Below are 27542 nucleotides of genomic sequence, written 5' to 3'. Positions count from 1 at the left end.
CCTACAACATCTGGAGAGTCACAGGTGCCACACCCCATTGGCATATCCAGAGGAGGGGTCCTGGTGAACCCTAAAAAGTTTGCATTTTCAGATTTTTTCCAAACCTTTGCCAAAGTTTTGTGCTAGCTTTGTGCAGCTTTGTGCCACAAACCCAAAGTTTTGTGCTGTCACCTCAAGAGTGAGAATGGCTTCCCGGGGGAGGGGGGGGAATGTTTTCCTGGTGAATGTGAAAAAAAGACCACATTGTCATCTCCCATCCAAATCTGTGGCAGTTTTGTGATTCTTCCATGACATCAAGTTTTGGGCGGTAACATCACAGGGTACTGAAGTCACTTACCAGGGAAAACAAAACAAAACAAAGATGTATGCTATCTCCGAAGGAAACTTTCAATAAATTGTTCACAAATTGCAATGGCATTGCTGCAGCCTGATGATGCGGACAAGGTGCTTGCAGCTATGCCACCAACCATGTGCCCTCTTGCTTTCTGCCCTCCTGGCAAATAAAAGCTAGCCGATGAGGTATGACTGAGTGGGTCCAAGGAGTGGTACATTCTTCCCTGTGGGAAGGGGTGGTCCCCACTGTCCTTAAGGAGGCAGTAGTGTGACCACTCCTAAAGAAGCACTCTGGACCCAATGGTATTAGACAACTACCACCCAGTTGCAAATACCCCTTTTTGAGGGAAGGTTCTGGAGAGGGTCATGGTGGACCAACTGCAGGCACTCTTGGAGGATACTGATTATCTAGACCCATTCCAGTCTGGGTTTCGATCTGGTTACAAAACTGAATCAGCCTTGGTCACCCTGATAGATGACCTTTATCGAGAGAGGGATAGGGGGAGTGGAACCCTGTTAATTCTGCTCCATCTCTCATTGGCTTTTGATACCATCGACCATGGTATCCTCCTGGATCGACTCCGTGGGATGGGTATTGGAGGCACTGTGTTACAGTGGTTCCGGTGCTACCTGCGGGGCTGATTCCAGAGAATAACATTGGGCAACCATTTTACAGCCCCTTGGTGATTTAGCTGTGGGGTGCCGCAGGGTACCATCTTGTCCTCAATGTTGTTTAACATCTATGTGAAGCCTCTGGGAGCAATCATTAGGGGATTTTGGAGCCAGGAGCCATCAGGACGCTGATGACACACAGCTATGTCTCCCTGTGATATCTGAATCAGGTGAGGCTGTGCAAGTCCTGGATCAATGCCTAAACTCAGAAATGAGCCAGATGAGGGCCAATAATCTGACAAGATGGAAGCCCTGTGGGTGAGTGGTTCCTGAGTCTGGGAGATAGGCTCAGGGACTATTCTGGATGGGGTTGCACTCCTTCTGTTGCTCTACCACTGAACTAGGGCCCTTCCCCTAAAGCAACTCATACATAGCTGAGTGTAAAGTATTTTTAAAAATCTATTCATCATCAGTCTGTCCAGAGTTGCATGTGTTTGACAAGGAGTTATGCATAAATGGGGGAAGGTAGTTCATTGGCATTTGAAGGACACTCTTCTCCCTGTTCCTGTTCCCCTGGGTCTGCAGCAGAAGCCCTGCTCTGGTCTCAGTGTCCCTAGATCCAGAGGTTGTGCAGGAGACAACTGGGATATAGACCCTTTTTGGTGCTGAGGCCTCCTTTTCAAATGCCTTTGAAAAGAAAGAAAAATTCCTTTTCAAATGGGATTCTGTTTTCCTAGGTTTTCTCTTGAAGGGTGTAGGTCTTCTAGCATTTAGTGTTAGCTTTCTGATGATTTCTGGGGTAGTCTGAATTTGGTTTGATTATTGGGTTGTATGCGTTGCTGTCGTAATAGGTTGTATAGCGGTCATGCAATCTGTCTCCTGCACTTACCTGGGGGAAAGGAAGTTTACATTGTTGTGTGCACGTTGCCATGTTGTAACCATCTTTTGGGTCTGCTTCTTATTTCCAGATACAGACTTAGCGGTTGGTACATTAACGGAAAATGAAGACCAAGATGCCAGGACGTTGGTGGTTCCCAAAATATCAGGACTAGAACGGAGTCAAGAGAAGAGCCAGGACAGCGGTAAAGACCCTTCGCTTGATGCTGTCGTGCCTCAAGACCTTTGTCCTCAGGAATCTCACCCTTTGATCTCACTTCATTCGGAACCAGTATCAGAGGCACGTTCTCCAAACACTGCTGCAAAGCAGCCAACAGAGCCTCCTCGTTCATCACAGTCTAAAGCCCCACTGAAACTGCCAGCTTCAGAAGAGGCCCAACACACCACAGGCCCTTTGTCCCAAATACAACGGCCTCCAAGACCACCATCTCCTGGACAGCCTGCGCATCAAACCCTGCCATCCACCCAGCTGCGTCCTCCATCCCGTAGTCTCGCGCAACAGTTGTCTGCATATAACAGCAGCAGTTTAAGCCTCAACAGCTTGAGGTGAGGCCCTTGTTATACATTTTCCAAGTAGAAATGTTGACTAACTACTTACTTAATTTATTCATTACATTTCTATACCACCCAATAGCCGAAGCTTTCCCAGAGAAAAGGGATTCTGTTTTCCCGGGCCTTCTCTTGAAGGGTGGTGGTCTTCTACTATTTAGTGTTAGCTTTGTGATGAATTCTGGGGTAGTCTGAAAAAAAAGCACAGACATTTAGACATAGAGATGTACAAAATGATGCATGGTGTGGAGAATTTGGATAGGGAGACATTTTTCTCCCTCTCTCATAATAGTAGAACCCAATGGGGTGCTCCCATGAAGATGATTGCTGGGAGATTCGGGACAGATCAAAGGCAGGACTTCTTCACACAGCGCGTATTTAAGCTAAGGAATTCACTACCTCAAGACGTAGTGATGGCCACCAACTTGGATGGCTTTAAATGGGAGTTGGACACATTCCTGGAGAAAAAAAACTATCAGTGGCTACTAGTCTTGATGGCTATGTGCTACCTCCGGTACCAGAGGCAGTGAGCCTATGTGCACCAGTTGCTGGGGAACATGGGCAGGAGTGTGCTGCTGCACTCATGTTTTACTTGTGGGTTTCCTGTGGACAGCTGGTCGGCCTCTGTGTGAACAGAATGCTGGACTAGATGGACCCTTGGTCTGATCCAGCAGGGCTCTTTTTACATTCTTATGCCTGAGTACCAGTTTCTCAGATTAATCAGCAGGAGAAGGCTATAGCCTCCATGGCTGTGCTTTGTGGGCTTTCGGGAACCATCTGCTTGGGCACTGTGGGAAACAGGGTGCCAGTCTAACTGGATCTTTGGTCTGATTTATTCATTTATTTAATTATTACATTTATATCCCACCTTTTTTCCTCGTGCAAGGAACCCAAGGCAGCTTACGTGGTCCTTTTCCTCCTCCTCCCCATTTTATCCTCACAACAACAACCCTGTGATGTAGGTTAGGCTGAGACTGGCCCAACGTCACCCAGCGTGCTTCCTGCCTGAGTGGGGACTAGAACCCGGATCTCCTGAGCCCCAGTCCAACGTTCTAACCACTATGCCACACACTACATTAATAAGAGAGGGCTCTTCTTAGATTTAGGGCTCTTCTTATATTAATAAGTTCCCCACCGCCACAAAAAAGTGTTGAAGTTGGTATGATTGAGCCATCATTGCTCATGGCATAGTCATCCCATCCTTTCCAGCAAAGATGTGTTTTTGAAGTCCTTTAAACCTGTTTTACTGGGGATGACAATGGGACAAAAAGAATGAGTCCCTATGCCATGCGCAGCAATGCCTCTATCAGACCACCATCACAGAATCATAGAGTTGGAAGGGACCTTGAAAGTTGCCTAGTCCAACACAATGCAGGATCTACAATGAAGGGTCCAACTATAGCATTCCTGACAGATGGCCGTCCATCCTCTGCTTAAATACCTCCAATAACCCAGGACAGTTTGTTTCAACAGGAACTTCCTCCTATTCCGTAGCTGAACTCTTCTTCCTTAAAATTTGCACCCGTTGGTTCTACTTCTGTCCTCTGGAGCAACAGACAACAAGTCCGCTCCATCTTCTGCAGGACAGCCCTTCAGATCTTTGAAAGCACCTATCATGTCTTCCCGTAATCCTCTCCAGGCTAAACATACCCAGCTCTTTCAACCCTTCTTCACTGCACTTGGTTTCCAGAACCCTCACCATCCTGTTCACACTTCTCTGGACATATTCCAGTTTGTCAGTGTCCTTCTTAAAATGCAGTGGCTGGAACTGGACCCAGCACTCCAATACAGCCTGAGCAGTGCAAAATAGAGCACTCTGGACCCTGTGCTTCTGTTTATCTAGCCTAGGGCTGCATGAATCTTGAAACAACAGCATCTTTGCAAGATGACCATCTAGCCTCTGCTTCAATAACCCCCAGTGGAGGAGAGTCCACCATCTCCCAGACCATGATAAGAACATGGAAGGGAGCATGCACATCTCAGCTTTGCAGGCAGGTCACAGATCCCACTCCCAGCAATAGTCTAACCTGACGTAAAGCAGACTTCTGTCTACTTCAGCTTCCTGCTTCCCATGCATCCAACCAGATGATGAAGCCACACAATATCACCCTTCCCCAAGGTTCAGATCCTGTCGAACCTTTCCTACTTGGATAATGTTTGTCGCTTTGGGAGGACTTGTCCCACTTTGTGGTAGCTCCTTGGGTGAGATGGTTTTCCATTTGCTTCTTCCTTGGTGACTCTCACCTTCTGAGGGGCTAGATTTCCTAACATTTTTCTCTCCGCATGTTTTATTTGCAGCAGCAGCAGAAGCAGTACTCCGGCCAAGACTCAGCCCCCTCCACCGCCTCCACATATAGCTCACCACCCCTCCGTGTCACCCTTCCCCCTCTCTTTGCCAAACCACAGCCCACTCCACACCTTTGCATCCACCCTCCAACCTCCTGCACACTCCCATCACCCCAATATGTTTGCTCCTCCCACGGCATTGCCTCCTCCTCCTCCTCTGACATCAGGGACGTTGCAGGTTCCAGGCCATCCTGCTGGGAGCGCTTACTCAGGTAAGAATTAAAATGGATTCTGGCAGGGATTAGCAAATGTTTTGTCATCCAAGAGTTTTGTCATATTCTGGATGGGAGGTGGGGAGAGAGGTGCAGAAGGGAGGGAGATTCCCTTTCAGGGCATCCATGATGCTGTATTCAGAAGAAATTCTGCAGCATATTTGCATAGTATTAGCTATATTTCTTCTGCCAACATAGCAGTTCGAAAGCAAGAAATTGCAAGTAGATAAAGAGGTATCGCTTCAGCAGGAAAGGTAACAGCGTTCCGTGCACCTCGGTATTCAGTCATGCTGGCCACATGACCACGGAAGCGTCTTCGGACAGCGCTGGCTCTTCGGCTTAGAAATGGAGATGAGCGCCACACCCTGGTTGGGGACACCTTTACCTTTTTTTTTTTTTAGCTATATTTACATATTCACCAGTTATGTGGGGAAATAGGAGTGGACGTGCTCTGCTGGACTCAACCCAACATCAGATCGTTTTTCTAGGCCTGCCTCAAAAATCACATTCCTGACATCCATCTGTATTTCAGGTAGTGCCGTGCTGACAATTTCTCACACATTTTTTGACCGTTTTCATTCCTTTGAGAGAAAAGGAATAGCTTTCGAAAAAGAAATTCAAAGGAGGAGAAATGTCGGAGAAATTCTCATGGGTTGGGTTTGGGGTTCTTGTGCTTACCTTACTTAGGAGGTGGCTGAGGAGTGTGCATGAGCGTCATTGTACAATCATCTCTGTGGCAGCCTGTCGCCTCCTTGGCTTCCCGCACTTCAGTTCAAGCCATCATGAGGAACACATCAACAGGCAATTCCTCCCAGGGTGTTTTTTTTTTTCAGTTCAGAAAGTGCAGGCAGCCTGGGAGGCTGCAGAGCAATGGAAAGATGTGTAATACAGAAATAAAACACACACAGCCCCCTCAGCCAGCTTGCAGTGAGTAGGTAAGCTCAAAAACCAAAAGAAATTCAAAATTCAGCCTCCGAAAAGCAGAAGCCTCAGCACAATTGATACTTGTTGCCACTCGCAGGAGCAGTGCAATAAACCAAAACCCCTTAGGAAAAAAGAAAGAAGCTGTGCTACAACCCCAGCTAACCCCCAGTTCTAGCTGTGAGAAACAGTTGGAGAATTTTTCCTCCCATAGGGGAAATTCAGTGAATTGTCCCTCTCCAATTTCTCTACCCACAAATAGGCTGGAGAATTTGAGAGGCCATTTGTGCACAGCCCTAGTTTCGAGCACAGACATTTGCAAAGGCACCCCGATCCGTAACTAGCTGCTCATGCATAAGGACACTGTGAAGCTGGGTCTCCTGATCATGTGGAGCCCTTGTGTGCAAGCAGCTGCTCACACACAGAGGTTCCTTTGCAGAAATGGACGTTCAACACAAGGATCATAGAATAGTAGGGTTGGAAGGGGCCTACAAGGCCATCAAGTCCAACCCCCAATGTCGAAGGGTGTGGCTAGCCCATGGGCACAATATCAGGGATGGGAGTCATCAATGCAGCCCCAATTCTGTTTCACCATGTGAGAGTCTTAGACGTGTGTGAACAGGCCTATGTCTTAATGCCTTTGAATAACAGTTATGGAGGGACTGCACTGAGAATATACTGTGTACGGTTCTGGGCACTACATTTTGAAAGTTATACCACAGAACTGGAAAGAGTGCAGAAAGGGGTAGTCAAAAGCGATGAAGGGGTTGAAGAAAATGTCTCTATGAAGGAAGCTGACAGTGTTCGAGATCTTTAAGTTTGGAAGGAAAACCAGCTGGAGCATGATTGCGGTTTATGCAAGAAGTAGTGAAAGTGGACAGAGAGCTCCTTCACACGGAGCTTTTATCCTGCGATCGAGATCGCTCTTTCATGGAAGCTTGCGGGCTCTTTACATGATCCTGTGATCGTTTGAGGCATCTCCTGCACTAAATGCCCTTTGTTCTGTTCTTAAATAGGCCTCAGATCATGAGCTATCAAATTACCCCATTGTGTTCCGCTTCAGTTTCCTCCGTGAAAAGAGGAGAAGCAGCAAGAAGAGGAGGGAGATCAATGAAAGATAATGGAAGACTCAGATACGGGGAGAAGGAGGGGGTGGAGTGGGGGGAAAGGAAGCACCTGAAAAAGGGAGTTGTGATCCTGCATTTAAAATGGAAGCAGAAAGCCCCATTTTAAATGCAGAATTTTAGGTTGGTATAGAGATGCCCAGAGACTCCCCCACCCTCACCCAGTCTTCCATGAGAATATAATTTTGAGTTTCACAATGTCATGTGTTGGCAATACATTCAGAACGGATAAAAGATGATGTATGGGATGCATTACTACAAGAAGAAGTGGTGATGGCCCCTTGCTTTGGTGGCTTTGGAAGGGGATTACAATGGCACATTCATGGAGGGGGATGGAGCTATAAACAGCTATTAGTCATGATAGAGCCAGTGTGGTCTAGTGGTGAGAGTGTTGGACTGGGAGTCAGGAGATCCGGGTTCTAGTCCCCACTCAGGCATGGAAGCTCACTGGGGGACTTTGGGCCCATCACAGACTCTCAGCCCAACCTACCTCAGAGGGTTGTTGTTGTGAGGATAAAATGGAGAGGCGGAGGGGAATGTAAGCCACCTTTCCTTGCAGGAGGAAAAAAGGTGGGATATAAATGCAATAAATTAAATAAATTAAATGATGGGTACATGGAATCTCCAGGTTGTATGAGCCTGAATACCAGTGGGTGGTCAGCTGTTGTCTTCTAGAACCATCTGACTGGGCCAATGCATGAAGCAGAATGCTTGACTAGATGGACCCACTTTGATTGAGCAGGGCTGTTCTTAGGTTCCCACATTTGCTTCTTTGCTTTGCATTGCACTTTTTGAATATACTTAGTATTAGGAGTCTTTTGTTTTTCCTTCAGCAACTAAGGGCACAATCCCATGGGGTGGCCGCAAGCCTCCGAACCCGGAGATTTACGGCCATCCAATGCAGAGGGGGAGGGGCAGCAAAGGCGATCATCACCTCCATTCTCCTCCCACTCTGCATTTGACCTAGACAAGCTTTTTTGCCTATCTAGCTGAGGTGTTGGGGAGGGAGAGGGAGAGGAAAGGAAGCTGGGGAAGTCAGAGGATTCCTCATATGGTGGCCTCCCTAGTCCCCTCCCTGCCCATAGGAATGCCTCCTTCCCTTCCCTTTTCAGAGCTCATAGAGGCAGCCAGATCAATTCTCTCCATGCCTTCTGTGAGAGGGGGGAGAGGGAAGCTCTCACTCCTGGCTCTGGGGTCAGAACTCTTATCTCCGACTCCAGATCCAGGAATCCAAACTATCCTATGGCCCACCAGATGCAGTCTAACGACCATAGGATTGCTCTCTAAACCCATTTACCCATTTATTGGAGTCAGTGGGCCTTACTTCTGAAGAGACATGAATAGGATTGTTTTGTTGAAGGCCATCCACATTGTTTGGAAGGAAGTTTGGGGATGTTTGCAGCGGGGGTGAGAGGGAGATGGTGATGGAACAGCATACGGCAAGCAAGAAAAAAGAAGGAGGATTTTTGAGAGATGGGAAGTTGGTTGTGTATTGGAGAGATGCTGGAACCAAAAGTCTTGCTGAAAGAGAGGGGAGACATGAAAGAGCTGAGGGAAGAGGCTTTAGGGACAGAGAAAATGGGTATGTTTAAGGCAGAGAAGAGCCAGCATGAAGGAGAATGTCAGAAGGTGAAAAGCAAACAATGCTGGCTTCCAGGGGTGGACTTCTAACTCTAGAAGAAGGTCAGCTCCCACGGATGATATGAGGCCACCACAATCAATCTACTGCAATCCAGACTGGTACAATATACTACAAACACAATGGGAAATATATACAGAGCCTCCACAGACATGCCATTATTAGTATTAGTGGTAGCATAATCAGTTATATGCCACCTTATCTGCTAAAAAGCCATCAAGGTGATGTTCAGCAATTTAAAACAATACAATCCTGCAAAAATAATACTAGTGCTAAGTGAAATGTGTGTGCTCTTTGAGCTTAAACTGGGGAAGTCTGGAATTTTGGACCCAACAGGCCCATGGTCCATCCTGCAGTGTCATTAAGTGTTCTGTCCCAGCTATGAGTTGGAGCCCACAAAGCACAACAGACGCCTGAGAGAGGCAAGCGTGGCATCAGAGTGTGGTTCCAGGACTCGGGTTCCAGGACTAGGCCGGGGGTATAAAGCCTCAAAAATTCAGCCCAGAGGCCAAATTCCATTTTGGATAAACTCTTGGGGGCTGCATGTGGGCGATGGATGGGCAAAAGGCGTGGGGACAAAAACACCAGCATGTGGTAGCTTCGAGTTATTCCTGCCAGACTAAGCCTTGAGGGAGGCATTTCAACTAGTGCTGTGCCGAAAATGTCTCCCACATTTTTTTCAGCCGCTCTCATTCAGTTTGATAGAAGAGGAATTGCTTTTGAAAAGAAATTCAGTCGTGAAGAAATTTTGGAGAAATTCTCCTGGGCTGGGTTAGGGTTTCTGGGGCTTACCTTACTTAGGAGGTGGCCGAGGAGTGAGCAAAGTGTCCTGCTTTTCATGGTACAATCCTCTCTCCGGCAGCCTGTAGCCTCCTCCCAATTAAAGCCCAGTTTAAGGCACCATGAAGTAATTCCTCCCATGGGGCTTTCTCAGATCAGGATGTGCAGGCAGCCTGGGGGGCTGGCTGTGATGAGGTAAGCTCAAAAGCACCACAAAAATAAATGACAAAACATCCGTCCATTGTATTGATACTTTACGCCCAAATCCAGCTGGAGCAATATTTGTGTTTATCCCCCTGAAGACCATGGAGCAATATATGGGGTAATATTTGTGCTTATCCCTATGAACACCATGGAACAATATATGGGGCGATTTATGTGCTTATCCCCCTGAAGACCATGGGGCAATATATGGGGCAATATTTGTGCTTATCCCCAGGAAGACCATGGGGCAATATATGGGGCAATATTTGTGCTTATCCCCAGGAAGACCATGGGGCAATATATGGGGTGATATATGTGCTTATCCCCCTAAAGACCATGGGGCAATATATGGGGCAATATTTGTGCTTGTCCCCAGGAAGACCATGGGGCAATATATGGGGTGATATATGTGCTTATCCCCCTAAAGACCATGGGGCAATATATGGGACAATATTTGTGCTTATCCCCAGGAAGACCATGGGGCAATATATGGGGCAATATTTGTGGTTATCCCCAGGAAGACCATGGAGTGAACCATGAGTTATCATGATTGGAACAACACTGCCTGAGCCTGAGGCGTGCACTTTTCCTGCACCCCAATTTGATGCAGCAGCAAGGAGGAGATTGGAAGCTTTTGCTTCTGTGTTTTGTTTTGTTTTAAATAATCCACAGTTTAGCCTTATGTACAAACCCTTAACTATGGTTTCCTGAAACTGCCTGCTCATAAACCATGGTTTGAAGGGTATTTCCCCCCACAAGCAAACCGTAGTTAAGATTAACCACAGTTTGTTGGGTTTGGATGATAAAAATCTCCAAATTCCTCCTCACAACTATGCTGGAGGAGGAGATGGGAGGGTGAAAACACACGAACCTGAGGCTCTCACAGGCTTACTGCTGTTGTGGCAGTTCATGGCTTATTGCAGGGGTAGGCCACGTGGTCCCTGCCAGCACCAGCGTGCCCTCGGAGACCTTTTCTTGGTACCCGTGGAGGCAGCGGAGGCTGCTGGCTCCGGTTTTGGTGGGGCCGTAAATCCATTCTGGGTTTCAGTCAGAACCAGCCAGAACTCTAAAGGAGCCCTCCAAGGTGCTGAACCCTCCCCCCAAAATAGGCTCAGCACCTTGGATGCCTCCTTTGGAGTTCTGGCTGGTTCTGACTGAAACCCATAGCGGCTTCACAGCCCCACTGAAATTGGAGCCACGAGGCTCCACTGCACTGAGGTGCCCTACGCCTCCCACATTTTATTACTGGCAGCTGGGATCACTTCAAAGCAAAGTGAGGGCTTCCGCCATTGGCATTTTCGTTCCCCGTAAGGACATAAGAAGAGCCCCGCTGGATCAGACCCAGGGTCCATCTACTCCAGCATTCTGTTCACACGGCGGCCAACCAGCTGGTGACTGGAATGCCTCTGGGCCATAAGTGGGGCTCAGAGATGTTCGTAGGAAATGAAGATTGTGGGTGGCTGCAGGCCCATGCCTTCCTCTGCAGCTTGTCTGTTGTTGTTGTTGTTCAGTCGTTCAGTCGTGTCCGACTCTTTGTGACCCCATGGACCATAGCACGCCAGGCCTTCCTGTCCTCCGCTCTCTCCTGGAGTGTGCTCAAGTTCATGCAGCTTGTCTACCTCCCAAGAAAAAGAAGGAAGAAAAATAGGGGGGGAAGACTCCTGTCACTTCAGTCTGGGGTTCAGGGAAGCCAGCAGGGTCCATAGGAGCCAGCCGAGTGTAACACTTCTTTAGCGTATTGGGGGTCAGATGCCACACGTGCCTTGTACTCAGTCTCTTAGACAAGTGACTTGTTCTTTGTGACTAGCCGTGTGTGCCATGGCAGCCATTTTATGGGGGTGCCCAGGACAGTTTCTCAAGTTGCCCAGTGTGCCCATGGGCCTGAAATGGTTGCCTACCTCTGGCTTATTATGACATCCAAATGCAGCCCAGACATGTATTTGGATCCTGTGTGCGTTATTTCCCTTTCCATCCAACACCATTGTTTCTAATGCTCTGCTTCTTTCTTTTTTAAAAATGTCATAACTGGAAGGAACCATAGTTCAGTAGATAAAGTAGAGTTTTCTAGGTTGTAATGGTTTTAAGATGGAGTTGGGTAGAAGCAATAGCCATAATTGGTTAGGCCGCGTCTTGTGCAAACATCAAAGGCCATTGGGAGAAAGAAGCCATGGCTGCTCTCTCTTTGAAAATAGAAAAGCTGGCTGTTGAGCTTTTTCCTCTAGCACTAATCGGAACACACAGGTCGTGCAAGGCAGAGAGCAGAAGTAAAGACCAGTATGTTAGTCCTTATATTAGCAATGCTGGAGATTAATCACACATTGCAAAGCCATGGTATGTCAGACTCAATGGGAGGACTGAGTGGAGTATAAATGGGAAGGACAGAAGCTTATGTTGTTGTCTTGGTTTTCAGAGCAAGATCTTCTCCGCCAGGAGCTGAACACTCGATTTCTAGCTTCCCAGAGTGCTGACCGTGGCGCCTCGCTGGGCCCACCGCCCTACTTGAGGACGGAGTTCCACCAGCATCAGCATCAGCACACGCACCAACATACGCACCAGCATACCTTCACGCCTTTCCCCCACGCTATCCCACCCACCGCCATCATGCCAACGCCAGCACCTCCCGTGGTGCGTACCCCAGGCAGAAACGTGAGGATAAGTAGAGCACAACTCTCTTTTGTTGCAAAGTTTGTGATGGTGATGATGAACATGTTTGTGCAAGAAGAAATTCGGGGAGAAAGGGAGCTCCTGGAAGGTGTATGGTACAGTTCTTCTGTACTGAGACCATAGAGAGCTGCTGTAAGTCACGGTAGAATGTCCTCTCTAGATGGATATACTCGGAGGAGAAGGCAACTTCATGTTCCCATATGCCTATGATGAGGGTGCATCGCTCAATTGTAGCTTGCATGCCTCGTATGCCGAAGGTCACAGATTGAATCTCCCACACAGAGATGGCACAAGTGCCCGATTCCATCCAGGAATCCAGCGGAACCACCCTTGCCCGCACCCCTGAGCCCCGCTCGCCGAGCCCCTGCTCCTGCTCCCCCCCTGCCTGTGCTTGGCGAGTGGCTGGCGCTCAACCCGGTGGCCTCATCGAGTTCAGCGGTTGCCATTTTGTTTGCAAAATACAACGGCACTCCCCAAAATGCACATCTTTGCGTATGTGAAAATGCACATTGTGTGGGTGTGCATACTCGTGTATGCATAATAATGCACATTTTTGCAAAAATGTACATGTTTTGTGCGTGCGCAAATATGCTCATTCACAAAGGTGTGCGTTTTCATGCACATGAAAATATGCGCATTTTGTGAATGCCATTTTATTTTGCAAAAAAAAAAAAAAGGGGTGACCGTGAAGCTTGACGAGGCTGCCAGGGTGAGTGTGGGCTGCTCGCTGAGCATGGGAGGGGCTCGAGTGCAGTCCGGGGACCGGAGAGCGGGGGCAGGGCCTTGGTGGGTGCCTGGAGAACCCGGATGGGGTCGGTTCGCACATCCCTACTCCTACATCTCCAGCTAGAAGGATCTCATAGAATCATAGAATTGTAGGGTTGGAAGGGGTCTATAAGACCAATGAGTCCAACCTCAGTGTAAGACACAGCATCACATCATCATATCAAGTTCCCCATCGCCAATATTTTATTTTGATAACACCCCCAAGATGATTGTTCAGTGGGTCTTTTGCCTAAATATTTAAACCAGCTCCAAAAGACCCATGCGTCTAACACAAAGTGTCTGGAATTCAGCCTTAAAGGTGATGAGGTAGTCTTTTTACTCTTGTTTTTTCTTTTCAAGCCCAAATTCTATGGCCAGAGTAAATTGGGCAAAATTGTGTATGGTAACTTCATTTACTATTCTTCCTTTCACCAAAAGAACAAACAGAAGTTGGATCTCATAGCACCTTGGGGACAAAATAGATTATAGTACAACGATGATGCAATGCAATGCTGAACCAGCAAGATCCACCCACTAGTAGTTAATGAAAATTATTTATGTCATGAGAACTAGATTGTTGATCATTTGAAAATAAAATATGACAGGTGAACTACTTAGAATCTCGTGCCAACAGCTGGGTTCTGTGTAGGAGGTTATAGTTTGTGTTGCATAAATTATACCCGGGCACATTTCTACATTCCCCTGATAATGAGCACAGAAGCAAGAACTTGATAGAATAGCTCCTGTTCTTTACTGTGAATGTGGCAGGTGAATCTTCATGAATTCAGGTTGCTTCCACACTTGTATCCTTCAGCACTGCTCAGGCTTTTTTAAAAAATAAGGTGAAATTAAAATGGAGGTTGTACACAAAATAGCAATATCTTACCCAGCAATTGCCCAAACCTTTCTATAATGTCCATGCAGAAGTCCTGTTCAGCAAATATCCTTTCCATTGTTAATTAACAGTTTCTTCTATGAAGGTTCCCATTTATTGGTTCCTGCTCAGTGCAGTTGAGGGCTTAGTGATAAATTGCCCCTTCTCTGCATGCTGCTGTTCCTCGTGGTTGGGGGTGGGTTTTAATTACTGGTTTCCTTCCTTCCTTCCTTTTTTTCCTTTCCTTTCCTTTCTTTTATATCAAAATTGGGCTATTTCACTATAGAAAAATGTGGTGCGGGGGAGGAAGGAAACCAGTAATTAAGCTGACTAAAAAAATGTGATTTAAGGGCAGCTCATCAGTGATCCCCCAAGGAACAGGAAGCAATGAAACAGAACCTATGAGACACACATCTTTTTTTATTTAAAGGCACCATATGTCTTATTTATTTATTCAAGAGAGTTTTAACCTGCCTTTCAGGGCGTACTGCCCTCACAAGTTGGCTTACAATATTACAGAAACATTAACATACAATCACGGTTAAACATACCACACACAGAGGCAGCAGTGGCAGCAGCAAGTAATGATTTTTAAGCACTAAATGCACACTGGAATAAATGAGCCTTCGGGGGGGGGGGGTTGTTTTTGTTTTTAAAGCCAAACTGATGAGGCCATATGTATCTCCTTGGAGAGGGAGTTCCAAACGTATGGGGTCACCACTGAGAAAGCCCTCTGCCTAGTATCCATCAGCTTAATGGATGTTGCTGGTGGGGCACAGAATAGGCCCTCTGATACTGATCTTAATGATTAGGAGGTTCATAGATGTGTAGGCAGCCCTTCAGATAATGTGGTCCCACACCATTTAAGGTGGGCATAGGCAACATAGTGCTCACAGGCATTAGTGCACCCCTGGACACATAGCTTGGGGCCTAACAAGCTGTGTGTGTGTGTGTGAGAGAGAGAGAGAGAGAGAGAGAGAGAGAGAATATGGTTGGTAATCCAGAATGAGAGAGAAAAAATGATGGAGGAACGTGTTTGCTGGCAGAGGGGGTGGGGAGAGAGAAAGAGTTTGCAGAACTCTTTTGTGGAATAGGCCCTGAAACTAACATACAGTCAATGTAAATTATATAGAATAGGAGTAATGTGATCTGAGTGCTTAGCTCCCACAAGAGTTCTAGCTGGTATTCAATACCAATTCGCAGTTTCCGAATCATCTTCAAGGGTAGCCCCATGTGGAGCACATCGCCGTAGTCTAATCTGGATGTAAGCAAGCCATGTGCCATTGTGGCTAGGTCAGGTTTTCCTGGATAGGGTTGCTGCTGCCAAAAAGCCTAAGCTGGTAAAAAGCCCTCCTGGCTGCTGACGCCACCTGTGCCTCCATAGAAAGCGCAGAGTCCAGGAACATTCCCAGACCGAATACCTGGCCCTTCAAGGGGAGTGTGACCCCGTCCAGAGTCAGATCTAAACCTCCATCCGGCTTAGCACATTTCCCAACACACAGTACTTCTGTCTTATCTGGATTAAGTTTGGATTAACCTGGAAAGCCTCAATTTCCCTTTATTAGTCCACATTGGATAGGCTGGTGCTGCAGTTGCATTGTATTGCAAAACAGAAAACCATCCCCACAGTGTAAGCCTAAAAAAAAAAATGGAGGGCACCAGAGAAAATGCCGGAATGCCAAGATGTGACAGTGATGTCATCTGGGTTCTCTGGAAAAAGTGAGAGAACAATTGATAGGAAACGGGAGAAAAGGGCTAGTGTGGAAGCAACTTCAGCCTGCTGGCATCACACTTTTGTTAGTGTAGTCTAAACCCAAGGTGACAAAAGCCCTAGTAAATTTTCAGGCTTCCCCTTAGCCCCTTGCTTCCATCTACAGCACTGGCCCAATGCCAGAAACATCTCCTTTGTTTGCAACAGCTTGGTCATCTCTTGAGTCGTTGACTGGGTTCAGATGATCGCGTAGTAAGAAGACGCCATCGTGGCTTCTGTGCCGGTATTTGCATAATTCCCCATGATGCAGTGTGGGTTGGCATGTCTTCCGAACCCATCATGCGGTATGGTGGGGGTGGCTTCGTACCCACACTACAGGACCTACTGCAAGCTGTGGGTTCATAGAACCATAGAATAGTAGGGTTGGAAGGGGCCTATAAGACCTATAAGACCTGCAAGGTTGTAGGGTGGGTACAAAGCTACCCCAGTTGCACCACACGCTAGGTTCAGACGACACACCAACCTGCATTGCATTGTGGTGAATTATGCAAATGGAGGTCATCCATGCAGCACATGCGGGGGCGGAGGGAGAAGCCATGATGGCTTCTTTCCCCAATGCAATCATCCAAACACCCCTTTGCCTCCTATATTTCATATGCCTAGGCCACAACAGCCCAAGTATCACTACTTCTAAATGCAAATTCAGGTGCTCACCGCAGGCAGAAGTGGAGCTGAGAAACAGGGAAATTAGAGGGAGGCGTCAGCTAGGGATGTTGGAGAAATTCGCAACGGAACCAAATGAGATTTTTATGAATTTGATGCACAGATTTCGCAGTGGGCCAGCTTTTGCCCTGTCAGGCAGAGCTGCAGGCCATTCTTCTAACCTTTGGGAATGTTGTGCAAATTTCATTGTAGAAAAATATGCTTTTTTATTTTTTTATGGCCAAAAATGTCCATTTCCCCATAGGCTAAAGCATGAAAATGCAAATTGGGGGGGGGGATTTTGCACATTTTGCATCTTTGCAAATTTGGAAATTTGGAAATGAAAAAGGCTGAGTCCGTTGATGGGCAGACAACGAAATGAACAATCCACGAAACACAGACTGAATGGAGTTTAAACAATCCTAATATCAGCCTGCTCAGGGGCATTGCGAGCTTCGCAAACACACAATTACGTTTTTAGAAAAAGAATCCTACGGGGGTCAGGAAAGCATGCTCAGTCAGCAGACTGAGCATGCTCAACAGTTATGCAGGATTGATTGACAGTGGGATAATTCAAGCGGAGAACTGGGATGGAGAGCAGGTTGCCCTTCTTGGAAGGCAATGCCTGAAACTTTGAACAGGAGCACTTCTACTAAGACAGAGGATGCACTGTAAGACCTTGCTGTCATCAATCAATCAATCAATTAATTTTTATTATGGACATAGACCAGCAAGAGACCCTGCTGCATTTCCCACTTGTTTTATTTTGTTAGTGCCTGAAAGTTTTGCTATCTGAATTGCTCTCGATCTTTTCCCCCTTCTGACTGCTGTCCCCCATGCACTCTCATCCTTAAACACATCTTGTTTTGAAATGGATGATCCCTGCTATATCCATTGATAGCCAAACTTTTACCTAGGGAGGCTTCCCTAGGCATCTGCTGAATCAAAGGAATGTGTGCCCTGCCCCCAAATACAATATAATGAGTTTGTGTTTTGATCCTTTTTACAGTTTGACAAATACCCTACAAAAGTTGACCCTTTCTACCGCCACAGCGTGAGTTCTTATTACTGCATTCAAATGTTTTCATGTCTTTTCTTCAGTGGGCTAATCTCACCATTCAGTTAGTGGTAGAGCATCCAGTTTTGTGTTTCATTCCCTCCTGTCCATCGCTATAAAAATGTCCATCGTCAATATTGTCAGTTGCTTTAGCTTTTGGCTTATCACCTTGTTAAAGATGTAATATCTCCTCCTTTTTATAAATCAAAATAACCTTTTGCTGTGAGAACATGCCTAAGTCAGCTATTTCTGGTGTGGTTAGGAGTTCAGCAGATGCTCAAAGAGCATTTCTCCATGAGCCTTTTATTGCGCACTCATGCCTGGTCACTCACAGAAGTTTGTAGGTCCTTTACACGATGTCATCAACTTCCAGGGTGTCTCCCGTGCGTTCTGACCTTTATCCCGCCTTTAAAAAGATTAGAGATAACCCTATAAGGAACATTAATCTGACATATTGGCTGTGTGTAATGACGGAGTTGCACTATAACCACAGCACCATCTAGTGGCTATAAAATGAAACATGTAGAACTTGCCGAGCAAGGAATTCCCAGATTCAAAGCACATGTCCACCCATCTAAAGGATTTTTTTTTCTTAATCCCACAAAGAATCTGGAAGCAAAAGCCCCAGTAAGGACACGGGATTTTAGCCTTGTGTGGTGAAGCCCAAAGTCTCCCCTATTATCTCTGGTTTCCTTGTTCATTCCAGTAGGGAATGCAGATCTGTGTGACCATTCCTTTGCATTCTGTCATGGTGTATGCCCTGGCCGTGGGCTGCTAAGGTTTGGAGGTGCTGCGGAAGTGATAAGCCAGATCCAGGTTGACTTACAAGGAGACTTTATTGAGTACTTACGGCGCCCAGGCATACCCAATGGTTGGATCAGACAGCTTCTCTGAACCCAGAGCCAAGGGGTACAATGGGTCTTATACCATACATGTCAGTAGTGAGGCAGCATGACAGAAGCAAGCATTAATTAGTGTTCATCTGCAACTTTCTCAGCATAGACTCACAGTGCTTGGTGAGGAGGAAAGCAATCAGAACTTTCCCAGCGCAGACACCTGTAGCTTAGCCCAATCAGAGCTCCACTTCCCAGGCGCATCCTAGGGCCCTGATAAGATAAACGGCTCAGAGCTCGGTAGCACGGAATGTGCCGAGGTGGTGATATTGACCTTTGACTCAACTTACAAGCTCAGAGGCCAACTACCAAGGAAATCACGCTCAATAATGAACCCAAGCAAAGAGCATTATGGATCTCTAAGTCTCTCTAAAACTACAGGTGACTTGGTTACAGGCCTGGGGCCATTACACATGGCAATAAAGAGGTGAGGCACACATACTTTGGTCACAACTTTAGTAACATCGAAGGGCTCGCAACAAGCCTCCAACCCCCACTACTGTATTTAAGTTTCATGGTAGAAGAGAGTAGAGAATCTGCCACCAATGTTCCCCATATATTGGTGACCCTTCTCTGGCTCAGCACCCTGGAGTAATTGCCCATTCTGCTCCTTGCTCCTTACCACCCATGCTTCACAAGCATGTTGTGAGCAGCTTGGCAAAATCAACATTCCCCCAAACTTGCTGGGTGACCCAGGTGGTCCCGAGGGAGGTCTGGTGCCTAGAGCAGCCCTCAGAGACAGGTTTGATCAGAAACCTTTTGACCTTCAAGTGCCACCTTGGAGGGCGCTCACTAATGTGCCTTATTTAATCATACCACCCTTTAATGGCTGAACCCACATTGGCCCTACAAGATGTGACCTATTCGAAGGACATTTCAACTAGATTAAAATGCAACAAACCCGAAAGGGCTTCCTCCAACATTGTGCAGATTGGAGGCCGAGAGGAAGAAACTCTCCCCATGGCTAATTTGGGTCAAAAGGAACCACATTCCAATTTGGCCCAGGCTAATCCCACCCTGAAATACAAAAACTGGGAGAGTAGAGTATTATTAATTATTAAGTTTGTTAACAGCCCACAGAACTTCAGACTCCAAAAACAACATATTTGATTCCATACAACGAGGGGAAAAGAAACTCAAAAATCCACCAACAGTACCTGTTTCATAACAGAACTGTAAGCAAGAGTTGGACCAAATTTAAGCCAGCACCTCTTAACAATTCTGCAACAGTTGGTTATGAGTCTTTATAGCTTGGAATATAAATTGTGCAACTGATTCAGTTTGCTAAGGTTGTGGATCCCTGACCAGGAAGACCATATGTCCATATTTCTGGGGAGGGAACATTCAAAGGACAAACAACAGGGCAATCTTACTGTCACGATTCCCTTGGCCCCCTCTTTCCTTAAGCACTTTCACACACGCACAAAACGAGAGGCTTCAGTCTCACACCTTTAACTCGTTATTCACAGGTTCGTTACAGATGCAAATCCTCGAAGACTCTCTGGCTACAAAGGAATGCCTCCGGGGGAGTCAAATGGGATGGCCGAAAGTTGCCCTCGGTTTGAAAGGGCGGCTCTCTGGCTAGGCTAACTTAGGGAGGTCCTGCCCCTCGCGTGCTGCTTCCCTGCGTCGCCTCTCGTGCATCGCTAACCAGGTCGACTGTCTTTGCTCCACCCCTGACGTTTCCCTTTTAGCTCTGCCTCTCCGCCTGGCATCTCTTAGGTCACAGTCCTCAAGCCCCTTCTCCTCCTGCTCGCTGCTTTTCACAGAGGGGGACAAGGAGGAAGCTTCATGCCTGGCCATCTGGGGGTTGGTAACCTGAGAAGCATGCCTGCCCATGTCTGAACTGGCTTGTGAAAAAAGCCTCCCCCAGTTCTGGCTGCTCCTCTTCTGAGTCTGAGCTGCTAACTATCTCCCTGCGCCCAGAATCAATCCTGACACTGAGCCCTCACCACCATTGTTGATGGCTGAAGTGCATGGAGAAGGTCTACCATAGTAGAGGCCTCTGCATGGGTGGAAAGCCCTGCCAGCAGAAAGCCCAGGAACGAAGTGTTTCCATATGGCCCGGAGGAGCTGGCAGCTGATCCAAAGACTTACAGATTCCCCCAAGGAGCCCAGTCATCAGCTATGCCAACCTGGAGTTGGTGTAGCAAAAAAAAAAACGGTGGGTAAATGTCCTTTCACCCTGGCTGGCATAAGCCAACAGGCCTTGGGCTGTGGCAGTGGATTTCTCTGTAAGTTACCAAGCTAACTATCCAGGGAGATGGGTGTTACCGCTTGCCGGTATCGACACTGGCTGGCCAGCACCAGGCAGGGAAAGATGCCCTCTTTCTCCTCCAGTTTTCCTATCCCAAGCAGTCATCATACAGTTGGGATGGGGGAAAGAGTAGAATTGCATACACACATGACTGGAGTCATTGGAGGGCTTGCGCCTGGTGGTTCCACATGGACCTATGGCCTGATTGGAGTCCACCAGGAGAAGAGCCTTCAGCGTGGTGGCCCCCTTTCATTGGAATTCCCTGCCCCTGGTCGTCAGGCAGGCAGCAACACTGTGCTGTTTCCGTTGCCTCCTGAAAACAGCACTGTTCCAGGAGGCATTCCTGAATTGACCAGTTACAGTTTTTATTGGCATCGTGTGTTTTTTTAAGTATAATTTTAATGTGGTGTTTTGATCACTTCATTCTGTTATTGTTTTATTTCTGGTGTTCACTGCTCCGAAATCTGTTCTAGATATGGAGTGGTAAATAAACAAACAAACAAACAAATAAATAAATAACTGCTCACTCCACTAAAAGGATTACTGCCCCCCCCCGCCTTAAACACACACACACACAAGACCCTTGTACACATCTGAAGAGAGACAGATTCTGGCATGGGAAGACTTGTGTGTGTGTGAAAAGGAGCGTTAAGGAACTGAGAGCAGCCAAGAGCCGAGATACACTATTTCATATGGCTATAGTTTCCCGATGTGAGAAATCACAAAAGTGAGGCTTAGGTCATTCATGTGTCTGTCTTTGTTGCCTCTGGAAATCAAATGTATCTAACCTGATGATTTGGTTCTATTTCAGTGGTTAACTGAGGTTAAAAGCTACAGGATTAAACCCTGAAACTTGAGTTGGCATGTTATTAAAAATGCATGATTAACGGATGGATTTTACTCAATGGTCCAAAGCAAAGGGGTATGATGGTCTAAAGTTGTAGGCAAAGTAGAACTGGATTTTTGCATTTGTCAGGCCCTCTACCTTCCATCTAGGAAGTGCTTTCTTAACACAAGGCACCGATATTGTGATTAAAGGATCGGTACTGCATCGGGATTTATTGTCTTTCTATATTGCATTTGCTCACAAGTAGAACTGGGCAAAAAAACAAGCAAACACATTGAGAAAGTAGCTGAACCTTATTTATAGGACCTTTATGGAGGTTCATTTAATGGATTGTTACTATGTGATATGGCAAGATTCCCAAGGCTGTTGCTGTGTGTTTTTTCCCATCAGCCTTGCATAATGCAAGTTCGTGACTTCAGATTTTTCAGTGCTGGTACTGATCGTCCTAAATGGACATTGTACATCTCAGTCTTTCTCTCTCTCTCTCTCTCTGAGAAGGAAGTTGTCAAGCATTGCATGAACCTAATGCGATAAATTTTACTTTCAGGGCCGGCCCTGCCATTAGGCAGAGTAAACCAGTTGCCTCAGGACTCAGATTTTGGAAGGTGTTGGCAGAGAGTCTGGTGTGCCATATGGCCTGCTCTGCACCCCCTCAGTCAGCCTGCCATCCAGATGAAGTAGAGGATGTTGTCCCATCATCAGGGCTGAAGACAAATTCATCTTCCAGTCCAGTAGGCTTTTGTGCATGGGATGGGAGGGGGCATCCTCTTGTTCTTCGCCTCAGGCAACAAAATGTCTTGGGCCGGCCGTGTTTTCTGTACAGGTAAAAGATGAATCCAGGCTTAAAGGTTTCTAATAATTGACCCGTTCCTGCCACTCCTGCTGTGTGGCTCAACATCCTGCTTTACCAGGAAGGTTCAAAGATCAAGAGCTTCAGCTTAGCAGAAGGGCTGTCAAACCAGGAGATGCAGGGAGCACAGTAAGGCAGATGTTGCTTCAGTGCTGGTTTGGCTTCAGTTGAGCAGCTTTTTAGTTACTGATGCTGCTTCACCCCTTCCTAGCCTGTCATCGGGGCCCTGATCTGAAGCACATGAAGAGTTAGGTGTCTTCCCGAAGAGTAGAGCTTAGGGAAAGTTGACTTCATGCTGCCAGGTGGGGAATGTGTCTTCAGCCCTGGACCTGCTGTCAGACACACTGCCATCTTGCTTCCTGGGGTGAACTCGGTGAGTCTGGAGCAATGGGAATCCAAGCCACATAGCCACGAGACACTCCTATGCATCCCTGCATTATAAGGGCCCTATATCTATGCCTCCCCACTGCCCCTAACGATGGCCATGTGGTAGTTGTTAATAACCAATTGCCGATGAAATTGCTACATCCCTCTATTGTTTTGAACTGGCACTTTGCATAGAAAATTGACTGGTATAGATGCTAGAGTTTTAAAGATGCTCATTTTAGACATTAGGAAGTGATTGCAACCCAGGTTACTTCCCTGCCTAATGGCTTCTTGAAACCTTTCGGTTTCAATATTAGCTAATCTCGGAAATGTTTTCTGCACCATTGGAAGTTCACATTGAAATGTAATAGAATTAAAAAATGGCAATGACCTATTACAGGGAGAGAGAGAGAGAGAGAGAGAGAGACCGAGCCAGGTGGCTGTGTGAACGTCTTAAAATTATTGCATTTTCCTAATGAAGATAAATGCAAAACTGTTCAAGGATTCATAAGCACACAGCATGTAACAATTAAATTCCCTAGGGAGGTGATGGGCTCTCCCACACTGGAGGCATTCAAGATGAGGCTGGACAGCCACCTGTCAGGGATGCTCTGACTTGGATTCCTGCATTGAGCAGGGGGTTGGACTCGATGGTCTTGTAGGCCCCTTCCAACCCAACTATTCCATGATTCTATGAAATGTAGCCAATTTATGGAGATATTTTGGAGATAATTGTCATGGCACGCCTCCAATGACATCACACCCTGCCTTGTTTATAGAACCAGTGCAATCCAGTTGCAAGAGCATTGCGCTCCTGGGTCTGTGTCTGCCATTAGCTCATTGTTTGAGCTTAGGGCCAAGCCACTGTTTCTTGGCCTCATTTCCCCTGTCTGTAAAATGGGCATAATAGCGACCTGTCTCCCAGGGCTCTTGTTACACAAGCAAGGGCAATACAATTCTATAATACCTTACTGCAGATTTAAAATGACTTCTTGAGTGACGATTTAATGCTTTACCCAGTCCTACTTATTGTCTCAATCACCACCAGCTCACAAGCACCCTTAGCAACTTCATGAGCTGTGGCAGTTATTTTCAAGCTTAAAAGTAGGCTATAAAAAAAGCGAGGTGGCTGAACTGTATTTCTCTCAAACTTGCTCATTTTAGAAAATTGATGTTTTCTAAATGGCCATCTTAGGAGTGAGATACCTTCCCAGGGACCCCACCTGGACCCATCACTGTTAATATTTCACTATTTGGTGAAAACATGGTCACTGCAGGGAAGCCTTTGATGGTGGGTGATGGCTGATTTATACTTGATTATGTGGGTTATTTTTGCTGTGGTTGAGACTTGGTTCAATTTGCTCATTTCTGCTTTTTTTAAAATGGTTTCATTTTGTTTGTTTTGTTGTCATTTTTGGACTGCTTTAATTGTTTTATTGTTTGCTGCCTTGAGCTTCCTTTTAATGGAAAGGTGGGATATATATATATATATATATATATATATTAGAATAAATATTTAGGGTCAAAAGAAAGTGTAATATAAGAGAGAAAAGCTGGCCTGCCTATTATCCCACTGTTTAGCTAAGCCAAAAGATTGGGGTGGGAAGCAAAATATGTATATATTTATGTATGTATTTATTTCATTTTTATACTGCCCAACAGGCGAAGCTCTCTGGGCAGTTCACAAAATTAAAACCACAAAAATAAACAAAAAATACAATATAAAGTATAATAGATTAAAACTTCAGAATAAAAATACAACCAAAGTAAATCTAGCAGCAGTGCAGATATTTAAAACACAATAGCAGATTTAAGACAGCAGAGTTAAAAAAAGAAAATTTAAAAAGGAATGCTAAAATGCTACAAATGCCTGGGAAAATGAAAAGGCCTTCACCTGGTGCTAGAAAGAGCACAACATAGGTGCCAGGCAAATCTCTCAAAGGAGCTCATTCCACAACCGGGGTGCCACAGCAGAAAAGGCCCTATTCCTGGTAGCAACCCACCTACTTCCTTTGGTGGGGGGTCCTGGAGAAGGACCCCTGAAGATGATCTTAGGGTCCAGGCAGGTACATATGGGAGGAGGCAATCCTTCAGCTGACCTGGCCCCAAGTTATTTAGGGCTTTGAATGTTAATACCAGCAGTTTGAATTGGGCCCGGGTTTGGTCATTCTGATTGATCTGCTCTCCGTTTTTCATAGAAGGAATGTGACTTAGACCAAGAATTGGATCCCTCCAGCTTCCTGATCACATATTCCAATTCCCCATCACTCTTTCCTAAGGTTTGCTAGGAAAGCAGTATCATTGGCAGGTCTGGAATGCCGCTGTAATGAAATGGCCCCTGAATATCATGGCCTTGTTCATAAGCCATAAATTTCAGGGCCTCCTCTCCAATTTTCAGGGGAGGTGCATGTGGAAATCTGCCTTCTGCGCTTTGCCTGGAATATCCCCCGCAGAAGCATGGAGTGCCCCACGATAGTCCGCCCAGTTGCCCGAGAATGGCACAACATCCAAATCACTTTGGGGCTGAGAAAATGACAACCAGTCCACTGAGAGCAGAGGTGTTTTTTTTCAAAGTTGCCAATAAAAAATGAAGTTGCCCTGCCTGCCATCCACAGCAAATGGCAGATAGAGATCATCATCCAACCCCTCCCTGCTCCAAAACAATATTGAATTTGCCTACCCCACAAGCATTACCCCTTCTTTGGATGTTAGTCTGGAATGATTCACACAGTCAGTTCGTTGCATGACTTTAAACTAGTGGTGTGCTGAAAATTTCTCCCACATTATTTTTTTCGACCATTCTCATTCAATTTTCTTAGAAAAGAAATTATCTGCTTTCAAAAAGAAATTCAAAGGAGGAGAAATTTCAGAGAAATGCTCATGGGTTGGGTTGGGGGTTCTTGCGCTTACCTAACTTATAAGGTGGCTGAGGAATGTGCAGGAGCGTCCTGTCATTGTACAATAATCTCTGCGGCAGCCTGTAGCCTCTTCGACTTCCCACACTTCAGCTGAAGCCATCATGAGGAAGACGTCATGAGGCAATTCCTGCCATGGGGCTTTTTCAGTGCAGAAAGTGCAGGCACCCTGGGAGGCTGCAGAGCCGTGGAAAGATGTGTAACAGAGAGAGACAACACACACAGCCCCTTTGGCCACCTCTCAGTAATTTTTTGTTGTTGTTCAGTTGTTCAGTCGTCTCCGACTCTTCATGACCCCATGGACCATAGCACGCCAGGCCGTCCTGTCCTGCGCTCTCTCCCGGAGTGTGCTCAAGTCCATATTCATTGCATCGGTGATGCTATCTAGCCATCTCGTCCTCTGCCGTCCCCTTCTCCTTTTACCTTCAGTCTTTCCCAGCATCAGGGTCTTTTTCTTTTCTCAGTAATTAGGTGAGCTCAAAAATGCCACCAAAAGAAATCCAAAATTCGGCCTCAAAATAGCGGAAGCCTCAACACAGTTGATGCTTTTGCCACCTACAGAAGCAGTGCAACATTTATTTATTATCATTTTATTTATAGTGTTTTTATCCCACTCCTCAGCCAAAAAAAAGGTTCCCGGAATGGCTTACAATCAGTGAACAAAGAAGACAGTCCCTGAGGACAGTCCGCAGGCTTACAACCTAAAAAAGACACGACACGCAAGACACGCAAGGAAAAGGCGACAGGGAGGGCTGGGCAAAAAAAGTTAAGCAGACTGACAGCAGGGCTGATGGGATGGCCCTGCTCCCCGCTCTTCATCTCCCAAAGAAGGGGCAGTCTACTTTGAGCAGGCCCTGATGTTCTCTTTGCCTGCTCCTGTCTCCTCTGCTCCTTATTCCCCACAGGGCCATGGATGTCAGTTAGCCGTGTGGCCAGGGGGGATCCAACTGGATTAGGCCCCGATGTTCCTTTTGCCTGCTCCTGTCTCCCTTGCTCCTTCCTCTTCCCCACAGGGCCATGGATGACCCTATTAAACCAATAAACCAAAAACTCTTAGGGAAAAAAAAGAAAGAACGAACCTGTGCAACAACCCCTGCCAACAGTGAGCCCTATCTGTGGGAAACCGTTAGAGAATTTTTCCTCCCCTAGGAGAAAGTCAGTGGGATTACCCCCCCCCCATCCAGCCCAACCCCCAATTTCTCTGCCCACAAATAGGCTGGAGAATTTTGAGAGAACATTTGTGCCCAGCTGTCGTTTAAATCAAGTAATTAGTGAATTAAGCAATGAAATCTGCATGAGTTTGCATATGGGGGAAAAGAACTCAAAAGGAAAAAAAGCAAAGAAAAAAGCCGCCTTTGGTTTTGAGATTGTACATACCAGAGAACAAGCGAAGTGTGTGAGGAAAGACTATTATGGCCCATGGAGCTTCACGTTGAGAAAAGCCAATCATCAGGCTGGTTGGGTCGAGTGCTTTCAGAACCTGGGAACCTTTTAGAGTCTAAGAAGATGTCCCAGCCTGTAGTCCTGAGGTCAGCCCCACATAGAACTTGGGGGCTCATTTTTCTAGCCCCAACTAGAAGTCTGGCTGGCTGTGATGGTGGTTCTCCTAACTGTCTTTCATAAATCTCTGCCTTAGATTTGCTCTGGGCTCCATAGTTCTCTAGTTTTACCCTCTTCCTCCATTCTGTGTCTTCTGTAGATGCAACTCGTCGGTTAAATGATTATTTGTGGGGAGGGGGCGGCTGAGAGGCGGACGCATTGCCCACACTCACATAATGTCACAATAAGCCAGAATTCTAAAGAAATCCTGGTGCATGCTGTCTGATCGCTCCCGCTGCAAGCAGAAGCAGCTAAACAAACTCTAGACCTTTGGTCCATGGTTTGTTTCTCATAAAGTACTAACAAGGAATTCTGGCTTGTCTCTCCTCCTTGTCTCTCCTCAGACCATGGCTTATGATTCTGGCTTGTCTGGAAAGAGACGAGCCAAAGTTTCTGGTTTGCACCTCAAGAGAAACAAACCATGG

General features: G+C 46.5%; 1 protein-coding gene across 2 annotated transcripts in view; it reads left to right on the top strand.

The window, feature by feature from the left end:
• Positions 1-27542, top strand: part of AUTS2 (activator of transcription and developmental regulator AUTS2) — a 1269596-nt gene that overhangs the window by 1203873 nt on the left and 38181 nt on the right. The window contains exons 7-10 of one of the 2 annotated variants that reach the window (XM_084822994.1): positions 1914-2388; positions 4690-4949; positions 12028-12242; positions 17343-17387. In XM_084822994.1, coding sequence (XP_084679120.1) covers positions 1914-2388; positions 4690-4949; positions 12028-12242; positions 17343-17387 — 995 coding nt within the window. Of the gene's footprint in view, positions 1-1913; positions 2389-4689; positions 4950-12027; positions 12264-17342; positions 17388-27542 lie in introns of both variants that reach the window. The other variant, XM_084822993.1, reaches the window with a different exon arrangement.

Source organism: Heloderma suspectum, chromosome 16, assembly GCF_057233095.1.
Source record: "Heloderma suspectum isolate Gila_16-S chromosome 16, 16-S_ref, whole genome shotgun sequence".
Lineage (NCBI taxonomy): Eukaryota > Metazoa > Chordata > Lepidosauria > Squamata > Helodermatidae > Heloderma > Heloderma suspectum.
This window is presented reverse-complemented; position numbering and strand designations above follow the sequence as displayed.